This window comes from Drosophila kikkawai, chromosome 3R, assembly GCF_030179895.1.
Source record: "Drosophila kikkawai strain 14028-0561.14 chromosome 3R, DkikHiC1v2, whole genome shotgun sequence".
Lineage (NCBI taxonomy): Eukaryota > Metazoa > Arthropoda > Insecta > Diptera > Drosophilidae > Drosophila > Drosophila kikkawai.
Window position 1 is genome coordinate 31,031,138 of NC_091731.1, and position 15,865 is coordinate 31,047,002.

Consider the following 15,865-nt stretch of genomic DNA (forward strand, 5'->3'; position numbering starts at 1 on the left):
AAATGTTAGGAATTAAATTAAGAATTCCTAGAATTAATTAAAGGGAAGAATAAAATAAGATCTTAGGGTCTTAATAATTAAAACTTTATGAATATTAATCTTTTAAAAGACATTTATATTATTTTTTTTTATTCTAAACAAAATAAAAACAATTTACTATAATTTTTAGTTTTAAAAGTTGCTTAATCTTTTATGATAAGCCCCAGAAAAACTCCAATAAATTCCAAAACAAAGTAAATCCCCCAAAGAACAGCTAATTTCTTATGAATGAATTTTATTTTTGCCTTTTCACTGACCAAGATAAGCTACCAAATATGGATTAGATTTTGGTTACCAGGTAAAAATCGGTTTAATCTTGTTTTAAATATATGTATAAATGTCTTACGTAGGCTTTGATTTCCATTATTCAATTCTTTTTCGGCCAAAATTAAAGCCAGCTGGCGTGGAAAAAACAAACAGAAAATGTTGTTAACCCAAATTGCATTGGCATTTCATCTCTGCAATCTTTCATTTAGTTTTTCCTCATTCTTTTTCTTTTATTTCTTGGCTTTTTGTGTAATTATTCACATGCACCGAATGAATTTTTGCCTTTTTTTTAGTTCGCCATGATGGCCGGAAGGTGGCGCTGCTGCAGCTGCTTTACGAGCAGAAAAAAAAAAGAAAAATAAGAGGAAAACCAGAGCAGTTATCTATTTTGTTGCTGCTGCAGTTTGGCTGGCATTTTCCGCTGCCGTTTTCACAGCATTTCCCAGTTTTTTTTTTCTGTTTGTTGTATTCCAACCAGCCATTTTTTCGCGTTGAGGAATTTTTGTTGCTTGCTTTTGTTTTAATTTAAATGAAAAAGCTTTTCGCGCATAGTTATGAAAATAATGGCTGCAAAAAGGCGGCTTGCATATAGGCGAACATATATGGGGTAGCCAGTTCTAATGCATTAAAGCCAACTAAGTGGTTTTAGTTTGGTTTAAAAAGTAAGGCCAGGCCTTAAATTGATTTGTTTTGGTTATAGGCAACCGTTTAAGTTTAAAAATACATGTTTTATGAATTTAAAATATTTAATAAAAGCATGAAAAATAATAGAAAAATGAAGAGTATTTTATTTTCTAACTAAAAACTGAGTTTAATCTTACTCTGTGATAAATTTCTACAACAACTTTAATTTAAAAATCTTCCTTTTATTTTAAGGCTACGCTTTTTTTCCAGCGTGTGTGTGTGGCTGCAAAAATTCAATAAAAATAAAGGGCCACACCTCGAACATGACTTGTAACTTAAGCTATGGAACTCCGCCGTTCCTGGAGCCTGTGTCATCGGTTTTGGCGACATCCTTTTTGCACCGCACATATCGCTTTACACTTGAAGCGAATTTGAAAGTCTGGATCGGGCCGCTCGTAACTCTTGTCCCTGCCTCTCAGCCCCCAAGAAGCCCCTGTGACTTCTCACCGTTTTCCTGCCCACACAAGCTTCTCTCATTGGCTTTATATATATTTTTTTCTTCTTTTTTTTTTTGTATCTGGCCCGCGACTAATATAAACGTACAATGGACCAACTTAAGCTGAAATGACAGTTGCGACATGTTTGCGTAGGCGTGTGCGATCTCCCGGACAAACGGACAGACGGACAAACGGACAAACGGACAGATGGACAGACGGACAACGACCCAGGCCCAGCAAATGTTTTGGTATTAATTTTTCTTGTTGTTCCTTTGGGCATCTGGCCCCTCAATCTCTATCTCTCTCTCAGTCTCAGTCTTTGTATCTGTCTCTGTCTGCCCCATCCAGAAATCTCCAAGCTCTCCGGCTGACAATAAACTTTATCGCATTCATGTGAATGCACTTTATGACACCTAACCAGGCAACACAACAGCCATCGAAGGTGGGAGAAACTTGTTTACCTGCCCGCAATTTCCACAAAAGAGCGAACAAAGAATTTTTGTTGAGGATTTCCGATGGCGATTTTTGCACGACTGATTTGAATTGAAAGACTTTGATGAGGTCTACAATATAAAGTATTATGTGCAGAGAGAAAAAAATACAGCCATGAAGATTTAATAAGAAAATGTCTAGATTTAAGGGAAATAAACACTCTTTCTCAAGGAATAAAATATCTTTAAGCATTCCGAATAAATTTAAAACTATAAATAAATTATTTTGCAACCCAGAATCCTATATAATACCTATAATAATATTGTTATGATTTCTTTTGCCGTGTAAAAATGGTTATTTTGTGGTCGTCTGGCTGGCTCGTGACTCGTGCAATTTCAGTCGTCCGTTTGACGGTCACGTGACCCTAATAAATCACAGAATTAATGTTACGTAAAATGGAGTTGGCTCGGCAGCAAAGTCCACACCGAGGTCCTGCCGAACTGCTAAAGTCCTGTGTCCTGTGCTGGAAAAAAAGCCACCACCAACGTTTGAGCGGTTAAACTATGCCGTCCCGGAAATTGAAAAACGTTTGCGGCATTTCTGATAAGGAGAAGAGTCCTCCTCCGGTGGCCTAAAGCCTTGGCTTAAAGATCAACTGGTAAGCGAGCTCTGGCCCGGGTTAATAAAGAAAATTTTTTAAAAATTGTATATATACATGTGTGCTCTTAACCCGCACACACGCAGAAGAGAGAAGAGAGAGAGATAGCCGGCAACATTACGGCCATTAAAAATACCCAAAACGACAACGACAATTTCCTCATTATCGTAAAATTTATTCAAGCAAAATAAATTCATTGGTCGTTAACCTTGACACTGGTTTTTCTTTTATTTTTTTTCCCCACCACCACCCCGACCCACTCTGCGTGTGTGTGTGTGTGTTGGTTTGGTGTCGTAAAATTCATGCTATGACGCGTGTTAAATAGTCGCTTGTCAACTGGGAAAACTTTGGCCCGCCAGCTGTAAAATGATTTTCCCAGACAGCCCCTGAGCTCCAGATCGCCTCAAGTTCGACTACATTAAGTGTAGGCAGACAAACAAATTGTGATTACTGGCAGAAAAAAAAAAAACAAAATAACAAGAAAGGAGAAAAACAGAAGCTTAAGGAATCTGTAAACCAAGCATGACTTTCATTATTTTCGTTGTCTGCTTGGTTACCAAACTACCAAAAATAAATAAAGCGAAATGACGGCCGTAAGTATGCTATACAATAATCGATAAGTGTGTGTGTGTGAGTCCTTGAGTTTGTGTGTGCACAGGAAAAACAGAAGGGAAGACAGTAATTCTTGATTTAGCAATGACTTATTCTTGTTTTATGAATGTTGTTTGCTAGTAAAAATTAAGCATTAAAGCAATATTTGCTAAATAATGTGACCAAGGTTGCAAACGAAGCATTAATGGTGTGACCAAGCCAATTAAAAGTGTGACCAAGGCTAGGAAAAAACTATTTATGGAGTGAAATTAGTTTTAAATATTTTTTGCTTAGTTGAAGGAATTTATACTTAAATACAAACTATTTTCCTAGTGTATCCTTGTTGTTTTTACTGCTTGACTGCGTTTTCCACCACACACACACACACACACACACACTCTCGCCCACAGACAGCCCCAAAAGAGAGCGATTTGTCATGGGGTTGCCGCGAGTTTTCGGGAGTTTTGCATTTTCCCCAGACCGTTTTCCCTTGGGCTGTTTTCGCTGGCTTAAAGTGTTAATGTATCTCTCATGCTGTGACAGTTTCGGCATTGTTTTATGCACCGAGAACTTGTTGAATACCTTCAGGATTTATGGGCTTTATTCAAGCCCACACACAGAAACCCCATACGAAATCAGCTTTAAGGTCTGAGCAAATTAAATTTGATTATCACTTTCGAGTGGCCATAAAACCAATTCATATGTAAAATAGCAACTTCTAGACTTCGGGACTCAATATAACCCCCATATATAAATTATAGCTGTGACAAAGGAGAACGAGAGCCAGAGAAATAGGAGGATAAATAAAAAAAGAAACTAAAGCAAGCCATATAGAATGAAGAAAAGCTTTTTTCATCCCGAAAAGCTAGCTGCCTTTAGCTTGTATTTGTGTGTGGCAGCTGTCTGTGTGCGTATTGGCGAAAACTCCGACCAACTCCGACTGCTTTTCCCTGCTGCTTTCCCTCTACTAACACACACACACACACTCCACTCCCTATTTTCCTCTCAAGCTGTCGTCGTCATTTCGTTCTTTATATAAAACCCGAGCTCGGCCAAGGAAAATGCTCTCATATATATTTTTTCCTCCTTTTTTTCCCCCGAGTTTTGCTTTTTTTCTACTGCTTTTTTCCTATTTTTCTACATTTCTTTTATTTCCAGTCAGCAGAAAAAATTCTTATACACAGAAGAGCTGCGTTTCTGCGACTGGAAAAGCTTTTCCCCCCCACGTGTGTGTGTGTGTGTGCGAGAGCTGGAGCAGTCAGCTCAGTTTTCTTTTGAATGATTCGATGATTTTAAGCGCCTGCGTTATATGAAAACCAATCGCATCAAAGCACCCCATTAAATTTCATCGTCAGGCATATATCCTTGCGGAGCACAAGCACACAAACACACACACAGCTATCGAGGGCTTCTACTGAGGTCCTGGCAGCTGCTGCTAGCCGATATTCTTGGCTCCTGGCCACGTCTGCATCTATGGACGTATTCGTCTGTCTAAGCCCAAGGCAACGGTTGCTGCTGCTGCTGCTCCTGCTCCTGCTCCTTCTGCTGCTGTGTGCCATGTTTGCTATGTGCCGGGGAAATCCGTCAGAAAAGCGCAGCCGCTGCAGCTGCTCCTTCTCGTTTTCCTCCATGATCCCAGTTTTCCCCCTGCTGCTTTCGCCCCCCCAAACTTTCCCTCCATCATTATGTGCTGACGGCGTAAATGGCTCTATCAGCACATTGTGCCTTTGGTGCCTCTGACATGTGAGCCTTCGAACTCAGAGGCTGTGCTGCGGTGCGAGGCCAGCTTAAAGTTTCTGGGCACATTTTGAGGCAATTTAAAGTGCTGCTAATGGCTTTATATGAGCCACACAAAAGAGATGAAGAAAAAAAATATACATAAATTGCAAGTCATTTTGGGAAATGGTGGATACAGTCGAACCTCTTTAAATGCAAACATTTAGTTGAAGCAAAAAAATTATTGGGAAAATCAAATTAGTTTCTAAATAAGTAGGATTTTTCTATTTTCATGACATTTTTCGTATAAGTTTCTTTAAATTTGTATCCTTTAAGGAATAAAATTTACATCTTTAAGTTGTCATTAGTTATATTTTCAAGAACTTTGGTCATTAAACTCCTTTTCTAAATTAGTTATTGACAAACGGCTCTGAGCAGAGAAAGTTCAGGCTGCCTGAAGTTCCACTGCCTTGGGTTTTCACAGAAGTTGGACTGTAGTTTTTAGATATAAATGTGTATATATAGCCAGTTGGTATATGCACATAGTCACACAGTCTATCACTGGCAAATGCCGCCATCTTCTGGCGTTCGTCGTTTGCTTTATTTCCAGTTGGTTCTGCTCCATCTCCCATTTCTACTCCTCTGTCCTCTGCCACTTTCTTGCTTTCATCCTTTATTTTTTTTCTTTATATATATATATTTTTCTTTTTTTATTTTTTGATGGCAAACATTTAATGGGTTTTTCAGAAAATTGCATTTTCTTCTTTGGCACTCTTTAGTCTTTTTGTTTAGCTGCTACTTTGCAGTGCTAGGAGGGGGTGGTGGCAGAGTTGTGGGGCTTCTGGAGCTGCTGCTGCTGCTGCTGCTCATGACCATGGCTGCCATATTAGATTTTGAATGCATTTCCGCTTTTTGCCGCAGCGAGCAAAACTTTTGTTCGCCATGTTGGCTCTCACTCTCTCTCTCTCTCTACCCTATCTCCGTTCTCTTTCTGTTCTCGTACTCTGGGAAATATTTTCCACTGACTGACAGCTGTGCAAATGGGCGGCAACAAGGACGAAGGAGGCGTGCTACAAGTTTGTCTATCTCTCCCCCAGTTATCCTATTTTTGTTTTTTTGGGTGGGAGCAGCAGCTCGACGCTGCTGCTTGCATTAAAACTTTGTTTCATTTTCAACTATTTTTCCCTTTTTGCTTTTGCTTTTGTTTGATGAAAAAGTCCAAGTTGTTGCGCAAAAGTTTTTATGCAAGTTTTGCTATTTTGGCAAATGGATATCCTTCTGCTACTCTGCAACTTCTCCCTTCGATTATTCTGTGGTGGTGCTATCTATGTTACTTATATGAAAGTTGGTCAGACACATACTCCGGCTATATACTGGCACCAGGCTCTTGCCATTGGCGGGAAGTTTAATCAAACTTTTCGCCCAACATGTCGGTGTTATGGTGTTGGTGTTGGGAATAAATGAAATAATGAATTAATAGGAAATTCTTAACTCCACACAGTCCACACACACACCTTTCAGCTATGCGCACACACACACAAAAACCGTTGCATATTTCAGGGCGCAGGCTGCATATGCAAATGAAACATTCCACACATTCCCCCCAAAGGCAAAAGGCCATTAAATGTCAAACCCGCAGACACAATGGACAGAAAAAAAAAAAGAGAAGCAAGCCAGCCAGCAGAGAAAAAAGCAAACAACAACCAACCCGTTTTCGTTGACCAAATTAAAAAGCCATTTGGGCCTAGCCAAGCTAACAGACTTTTGTGCCAAGTTACCTTTAATGCACAGACAGAAAATGTTTGCAGTTTAAGAGCATTTTTAAATGATTTATTTAAGTATTTCGAACATTTTGATTCTATTTAAAGTCAAACTGAGTCTTTATTACATAAAGATTGCAAAGAAAATCAAACCCTTGAGCAATCTTTAATGTTTGTAGATGGTTTATTTCAGATTTCCTAAAAACTATAGGCAAGTTTTATATTTTTCCTTTAATATATAAACTATTTACATTTTAGTTTGTAAATTTTCCCCCAGTGCCCCGGCAATTATAACCAAACTATAAATAATTTGCTTTAAGAAAAAACACAACCGGTTGATGGATTTTATGAGTGCCAATCAAAGTTCATCGATTATGCGACAGCAGTTCGTCTGCTTTGTCAGTTTTCGGCAACGGTGACGGTGATTCCGATACCGATCCGAATCCGAATTCGATCCAAAATGTGAGGCAGATATCTTTAACGATTCTCAACGGCACTAAATCTTCAAGGACAGGGAGCTGAAGTGAGTTAATCATGAATGATTTAACGATTCGTAGACCATTTAATTGCCATTCAGCTCGGACATGACAGCAATCGGTGATTAAAGCCAAACGAGAGACAAAAGCAACACAAACAAGTAACAGCGACACCAAACAGTGTTCGCTTTTAACGACTTGACAAAGTCATTTAAGGAATTTCTTTTGACAATTTCTGAGTTCAAATTGAGTTGAGTTTCCCACTTTACTTTGTCGATGGGAAATGGATCTGGCGGCACCTGTAAGTTTTTTGGGAGCAGCACGCGCCATTTCGCTGGAAATTGAAAACGTGTCCAACATCGGTGGCATCAATTTTTAAACAGAAGTAATCACTTTGTAAACGCCGAGAAGAGACGCAAAAAAAAAAAAGTATATTTATTCCGGCATATCCTTTGGGGGTTGACTGGGGCTAAGCCAGGAAGTCAGGAAAGCCAGGAAACCGGGAAACCAGCGACCAGGGACCAGGGACCAGAGTCCTGCTGGTCCTTCTGGGCCTTCGCCCCCCTTTGCTCTCTGGTATTAGCAAGTACGCCTCAAATTTCTGGGGTTCAGAACGCTTCGCTTCGCTTGATTTCCAAATTTCTGCACGTAACAACGTAAAGTTGCAGAAATTTTTATACAATTTGTTGCATGCATAATTCACGAGGACAACAAACTCTGGGAGGGACCTCGGGATTTATGTGGGTTGTGTGGGTGTGTGTGTGTGTGTGTCTGGCTAAAGAACTTTCGGTGGCTGCCAAGGAATTATGATGAGCCAGAGAGAGGGCATCAAAGAAAGTGACTTAAACGGTTTGGGTATTCAATTTGGGGGAAAGTAATGGCTTGAAACAATTTCAGTACACTTGGAAAATAAGTTCTTAGAGGTCTGGGCACATGGAAATTACATGTTTGATTTTTAAATATTTATAAAATATTGGGAAAGGAGTAAAATCCCTTATAAATTGGTTAAATTGCATTTAATAGTAAAAACAATGCAAAGTAATCTTCTTAATCGAAGTTAATATCTCACAATATCCTGTGTAGCTCCCTTCTAATCCATTTCATTAACTTTTTTCCCCTTTGGCCATATTTAAGACTTACTTTAAATTAAAGTATTCTTTTGGCTAATTGATAGCAAGGCAAATAGCAAATAAAACCAAGAAATCAAGAAATCCAAATGAGAGCCCATCAAACAACATTAAGACCCCGTTAATCTATTGGAACGAGCGCCACCATTTGTTTAGCCCCGCACACACACCCATACACCCATACACACATTTAATTGCCAGTCTGCGGGACACACTAAAAACTGAAAATCCAAATAAGCTGAAAAATTTATTAAATTCTCATTTATCAAACATCATAAATCACGGTCGCCGGACTGCGTTGTATTTTATTTCAAATGATCTATCAACAGTTGCCATTCCAGACGCTTTTATGACTAGCTAATTTGGTGTGTTTTTGATTTTGATTTGTCAGTTTATTGTGGCTGGCTGTCAATGATTCTGATGCTTCTGCTTTGCTCGTTCCGCTATATTTTGTTTTTTCGGTGGCTCAATGAACTATAAAAAACTAATGTTTCAGCCGCAGAATTTCGCTAACTGTGCGCTTGACAAGTGAATGAAAGGCCCGGAATGATGTCAATCTATCAAAATGCGAGCGAAATACCTTCCCCTGACCAACAACAACGCGACAAACACACACACACACCTCGAGGCCTGTCAACTTTTACTTTCGGTGTGACCTTTGCTAACTGTCAAAATTTGTTGTCGCCTGTAATGTGTCAAAAAGTGCACTGACAGATATAATTGTTGATGACTTGGGAGCAAAAGTATATCAAATATATTTTATTGTTAAGTAAAAGTCAAATCTTTTTCCTTCTGAAATAAATAAGAACCTTTACAGAATTTAATTTACTTTAGTTTTTAATTAATACGTTCTATTTAAATTCTACAACTGTCTTGGCCACTCTAAAAAAAATCACTTCCTTGCTTGGCCACACTCTTCTTTGACATTAATTAATACTATTTGTAATCGAATTTATTTCTTAATTATTTTCTCTATGTGTGTGCTATTGTTGCTGCTGCCTTTTGCTGCAATATTGCTGCTATATTTGCATTTGACAGCTGCTGTCGGACGTTCGCTGCCCTCACATTTTTCGCACTTTTGCAGCAGACGCTAACGCAAAACGCGTCTTTGAACTACTAAATCATTTTTGACAGTTGGCAGCGAAGCCGGGGAAAGCCCCCAGTTGCTGTCTCTTTTGCACAGTGACCTTGAGAACCGTTACAAACACACACACACAGCTATTCAGACACCGACACACACAGACATTTTTATTCCGCTGGCGTAGCCTTTGTTTATGCAATAAATTAAAAGCAATAATTTTTCATCTTGAGGCAGCAGTAGCAGCAGCAACAGCAGCAACAGTTGAAAGTTCGCCCGCTGCGGCACAAAAACATTAATTTTACACACAAACACACACACGCCGAAAGAGAGGGCCCCAGCGCGAAAGAAAGAGACGGTTAGAGGGGAGTGTGATAAAGCACCGCCATGGCAATGGCATTGTTTTTAACTCGCTGCGACTGCGCTAAAAGCGAAAAAAAAAACAAAAAAAAAGAGGAATGCAGGGAAAAATATATGTATAAAAAGACAAAAAAAAAATTGCAGAAACAATAATTCAAGTTGTGCTCCACAAAACGGCGACTGCGAACTGCAGGTTCAATGGACGCTGTGCGCCTGCGCAGGGTTAAACAAATTGCAGCTGGCTGGCAGTCTGTCTCCCTCTCTGTCCCACCCACTCGTGACGCCTCTGTCTGTGTGTGTGTGTCGCTGGGTGTGTGTTTGCTGGTGTGTGTGTGTGCCATTAATTCTAGCGCTCGCCGGCTTGTTTGACAGTTCTGACAGACGATTATTTAAAGTTGTGCTTAAACGCTCCACTCCAAGCCGCCCTGCTCCGGACCTGTCCCCCAGTCTGGCCTTATGCTCTTGGCCGTGACTGTCTGCCCCCGCCATCCGAAAAAGGAAAATAATACAAATTACACTTTTGGCATATTGTGTTTGGCTGCTCTCCTTTTTGGCGAGCCTAAAATAAAAGAGCTTTTTGTGGGTTACTGGGTCTCTCGAACTTGAATTTTGCACAGGGCTAAGGGACAGGTAATGCCAAGAATGGCTAAAGAGGTTTCGTTTCTGATAGTTAAAAATAAGGCAAAATGACTTTGGGGAGCCGGAATTTGTATATCCTTGCAAGTAGCTTTAGGATCATGACATCAGACCAAAAATCGATCAAAACTTAGTCAAAAAAGCATAAATTTTAACTGGAAAGTTTTTCTATGTAAACTAGCATTTAATATAATTGAATAATTTCAGAAATCCAAATAGGTTATACCAATTATCAATTTTTTATCGTTTTTACAAGAACATATTCCTCAACAAATACTTTTAAATACTTTAAACCTTCTAATTTCATAAATTTTCTAACAAAATAATATCTAACTCTCAATCAAAAGGCTTCAGACTTCTCCCAAACGTTCTTCTACCTTTGTTAACCCTTTTTTCTTCGCAGTGCTGGGAAAAACAATCGAATCGAACAAAAATGAGTTATATTTTTGTGCGGCATTACACTTGCCTTTTAACGATTTAAATGCTCTGGCACGCCATTCCTCAATTTAACGCATCATAAAGAGGGGAAAACTGCATCCTGAGCCGTGGATTTTATGACCCAGAGGAGGCTGCTTAGTCCGAGTCAAGTTTACAGCAACAACAACAACAATAATAATAATAAAATGCAAAAAGAAAAAAACTATATATATACAGAACGAAGGAAAAACCTCACATGGAGAGCCGGTCGGTCGCCGATCATAAATCAAATTTCAATTCACGTGCCGGGCGCTCGCTCGACCATTCGTATTTTTTTTTTATTTTGTGCCTCATGTTCATTAATGAAAGCGAAATGCGCTTATATAATGCCGGTAGAGGGGACCATCATACTATACACTATCGGACATCATCGACATCAAAAACTGCCACTGATTTTCGCTGAGGCAAAAATTGGCACAAGTTCATCATCATCATGAGATTTCAAGGGTGTAGTTGTAGTAGGATGGGGGCGTGGCCAGCATGCACGTTGAAAGCTGCGAGGCCCAGAGAGACCGCCGGCCGCTGCCGCCGATCCCCAATTTATGAGCCGCAGACAGTATCCGTCCCCTCGGCCTTTTAATCGATTGTAGTTTTTAATTAAAATTTAACTTTATAATGATTTTTTATCAGCTGTCCGGTTGCGGGCAGAGAGGGCCCAGTCTGTTTAAGTCTAAATTAAAAAGAAATTTCTCATTTTGAGGAGACCGGCAGAAACAGGAAGCCGCTTTGCCGCGACCAAACTGGGCGTGGATCGGGCTGGAACGTGATCGCGAACAGGATTAGTGACAGACATCAAAAGAACGCCAAGAAGACCAAAGCCCAGGCGAAGGCGATCGATCCATATCGATGGCGAAGCTTTGATTGATGTGCGAACTGAAGGGTAGCACGTGTTTTGAGGTTTGAGTTATAAATATAGTGCTAAATATAAAAATAATATCGTTAGAAAGTTGGGAGCTCTCTCTAAAAAAAAAATCGTCTTAAATAAACCCCAACTTAACTCTAAACAATCTACTCTTATAGATGTGTTAAATGACTTAATGTGGAATGTGACTTACCATCATATGTTAGTTCTGAAGGATTGAGTGATGATAAGAACTTACCATCTGCAAATAGAAGAGAGAGAAAATATTTATTAAATAACAACATCTATATTTAATTAATTTCAATTATTAGTGAAAGGAAGCTGGCCGCATTCATTAAACTAATTAGTAATAAATAATAATTTAGGATTAAACAGAAAAGCTTTTTTGTTAGGGAATTTTATTTGTATTTTTTCAGGGTTTTAATACCCTAGATAAATGATTAAAGGGTAGATTGGTGATTAGTTAAACCTTCTGTAATTCTGAAGTCAAGAATTTTATTTAAGAAAATTGTTTTAAAATTAGTTTTCCTTTTAAAATGTAAACCAAAATCCTTAAATATACACAATATGCTGACTTTTCAAAACCGAAATCCGTGAGGTATTAAAAACACGAATACAAATATTACCCACGAACACATTTCCCTCACTTTTCCTCCATAAATGAAGCATTAAAACGCTTAATTACATGCATTTTATTGTTGAAACGATATAGTTTTTGTGCGCTTTTTGTTTGGCTTTTGTTTCTGCTACCTTTCTGCAATTTTTCGGTTTTCCTGTCTGCTTTTTTTTGTTTTGTTTTGGTGCTTGATTAATTTTATTATTGTGCAGCATTTAATTTAATACGCATTGCGGCGCATAATGTACAATAATTATTTTAAATTCACTTTGACAAGCACACATACGCCCACGCTAACCGCGCTTTCATTTCCCTGTTAATGTTAATTTAATATTTTTACATTGTGCCCGTGTTTTAATTTTTGCCTGCGGTTTGCCATGTTTGTTGAACTTTTTCGCTTATTTTATTTTTTTTTTTTTTGCTTTTGTTATCATAAAACAAAAATGCAAATTAACGCAGAATCCTCTTCGGCCGCTGCTCTTCATCTCTCTTTTTGTATTGTTAATTATTTATGGCTGTCATGGTATATATATTTATTTATTTTTTCTCTCAATTTCGCCGTGTTTTATCTTCTTTTTTTTTGCCGCATTTTATTTGCACGCATTTTATTTCAATAAATTATTAATTTTGTATATGTGTATAAGCCTTTTTTTGCAAGTGATTTCCTTGTGACATTTTATGGATATTTTTAAGGCCATCAGCATTTGCAGAGTCAGCTGGAATATTTTGTTAACCCAACAAGTTAATCCCTAAAAGACTGCCTTTAACTATTTTCCATTTTCACTAAGTGTAATTTTAATTTGGTTTTTATGGCACAGCTGGAGTTTTTATTTTAAGCCTTTTGTTGTTGTAAATAAATCAACGATAATTAACCTTCTGCAGCGCGTAGAAATAATTTTACTGTCAATGTTGTCACCAGTGACAGTCGAACATCTTAAATCATTTTGTTGTTGTAGATCTCTGTCTTGATTTTTATTTTATTTTTATTTTTGTTGTTGTGTTGTTGTGTTGATCACAAAACGAAATTAAAAAGCGCAACAGCGATGGACACTAAACACGGCTAAATGATCAACGCGCCCCGAAAATGCCAAATGCGCCAAATGAAATGCCAATTCGCACTCAATTGGAGGTAGCATTGGAGGAACTGGCGACAAAACACCTCTTCGGGAGCTGTCCCTCCTCGGAGATGTCCTTCCTGCCTTTTTCCCCAAGTTTCTGGCTCTTTCTTTGGCAGAACACTGGGGGAAAATGGGGATCAGTTTGAAGTTGACTTGAGTTTAGATTTATTTTATTTAAAATTAAATTTTATATATTTAATTTGGCTTATAGATAGACACAAATTTTTATTTTCTAAAATATATAATGCAGTTAATCTGATAAAAAATAAAACAGAACTATTTTCCAATTTGAAATTAATGCTTTTTTTGGCTTAGTTATGATCTTGGGCTTCCCGAATTTCTTGTTTTATCTTATCAATTCCCTATAACCCATAGATTTTTCTCTCAGTTTACTTCTTCTTGGCTTCTCCCTGATGCGTAGACGTCAAAATGCCGCGGTGGCAATTAAATGCCTTCGACGCTCATTGCCAACGCCTCAGACTGGGCGACTTGGACTTTGAGTTCCCGGGTTTTTAGGACGAGAGACCCAGGAGTTGGAGTCGTTTTTGAGTGGCTTTAGTGTCTCTGCGGACAGACTCATTGGGCCTCCTCTCCTTAGGCACCACCTTGAAAAGTCGGGGCCACAAATAACGCCCAAATATGGCGCAATTTCATTCGCAACGCAGCGAATCGATTGCTGATGCCACCGTTGTTGCTGCTGCTGATGTTGCTGCTGCTGTTGTTGCTGCTTCTGCTGCTGCTGCTGCTTTCAATTCGTTGCGTTTCGATTTATTTATCACCTGTCGTTGGAAATTGAAATTGCATTCGCCTCGAGACTGGCAGACTGGGTTTTTGTCTTAGTTTCATTTCGATTCGTTTCGTTTCGTCTTGCAGGTAATCATTGTCAACAATTAATGAACAGCTATTGGTGGGCGTGGCGGTCGTTTAATGAACAAACCACCAAAGAGGCGGTAGTCGGTGGTGCCTTTTTTCCCTTTTTCTGTTTAGGTTTTTTTTTCTCCCTCCTCTAGATATATATTTATAAATTAGCCGAGGTCTTTTCCTATTAGAATGGCCAAAAAACTCATCAGCATAATGTAAGATGTTGTGTTGCTTGGGGCGATAATGAGCCATAATGGAGTTTCGCCCGAAAGGAGAGGGTCTGAAAAACTGGTTCGAACTCGCTGTGCTCTTAAGAGCTCTTAATGCCGCCGCATATACATACCTACATTTTTTTCAGGTTGTTTTTCACTTTTTTCACCTCTCCTTTTTGCATATTTAAAAGCTTGATTCCGTTCAGACCGAACATTGATCGACTAATCAGCAAAAGGCAAAGAAAGTCCAGGGCTATGGGGGGAGGGTGGACCCAGGGGCGCACACCTTATCAATGCACTTTGCCGTGCTACACGTAAACTTACTTTAAACGCGCCAAACTTTTCATTGCCGATAAGAAGGGTAACCTCCGCCGAATCCTTGCCTCTAGACTGATAGTAATACATTGAGCAAAAATATTGGTATTTGAAAACCAATAAACAAATAAACATTAAGGATAACTGATTATTTAAAGGTTCAACTTGAAGTCTAGGTACTTGATAAGCTTTGCTTTTGAAAAGTTTTCTAAAGATGATGACTAAATGTAATTTCTTAGAAGAGGTTTTAAACTATTAACTTAAACTTAAAGGTTAAGACTTTAAGTATCTATAGTTCCCTTCTTTTTCCCCAAGTGCAGCCATTGATTTCCATCATTGTTTATGTACTTTGCATGCTCCTCTGGTCTTCTCCTCTGCACTTGATTGGCAGGGAGTTTTTGGCCGGGAGTTGGGCTCGGGCTCTCTGCTCAGGAGCGGAGTCATTAGAGCGGCAATTGGCCGGGCCAAAAGGCTGAGCGTGTTCGTGCCAGCGGCGCGCGCTTCAACGCTTTTTTTTTTAGCCCCCCTTCTTCTGTTTTTCTGTTGTTTTGCCAACGATTTTCCTCTCGATTCCAAAGTCTGGTCTCCGGGGCCTATTGGAGTCTAGCTATGGAGTACGGCCTGGTCTTGTGGCATGCGGACTTTTGTAGCAGACAAAATTGTCGACAAATAGTTTACACAGGCATGAAATTTTGCTGCACCAGCGAGCAACAAAAGAATGTTGTTGCTCTCGGCCAAGTTGTTGCTGTTGTTGTTGTTGCTAGGAGCCTTGGCAGTTGCTTCAGTTTTGTAGTTGCCGGAATGCAGCAGCAACATTTAACATTTGAGTGCTGGCAGTGCATGCAACACAAAGTTGCACAGAGGGGAAAACATGATATCTATTATATAAAGAGGTTGCTCTAATTTAAAGTCAAGTAAAAATATTTTTACCCATTTTTTAAGCTTTAGTTTCAAGCTTTTAAAACATAGTTAAATTATTTTAAAAATCAATCTCTGACTAAGAAAATGTCATAAGTTATTTCCAAAACTAAAATCAACGCTTTCCTAAAACATAATATAAATTTTTGACTGTGCATTTGTCAGCACAAAAAAAAAAAGAAAGGCATTATGGGCGGCATAGAGACAAGTGCAACATGATAGCCA

The 15,865-nt window shown here is 38.9% G+C and overlaps 1 protein-coding gene across 1 annotated transcript in view; it reads right to left on the reverse strand.

The window, feature by feature from the left end:
* hth (Meis homeobox homothorax) overlaps positions 1 to 15,865 on the reverse strand; it is a 115,201-nt gene that overhangs the window by 31,301 nt on the left and 68,035 nt on the right. Inside the window, exon 8 of the mRNA XM_017170995.3 lies at positions 11,794 to 11,841. Within this exon, the coding sequence (XP_017026484.1) occupies positions 11,794 to 11,841 (48 nt within the window). The remainder of the gene's footprint in view (positions 1 to 11,793; positions 11,842 to 15,865) is intronic.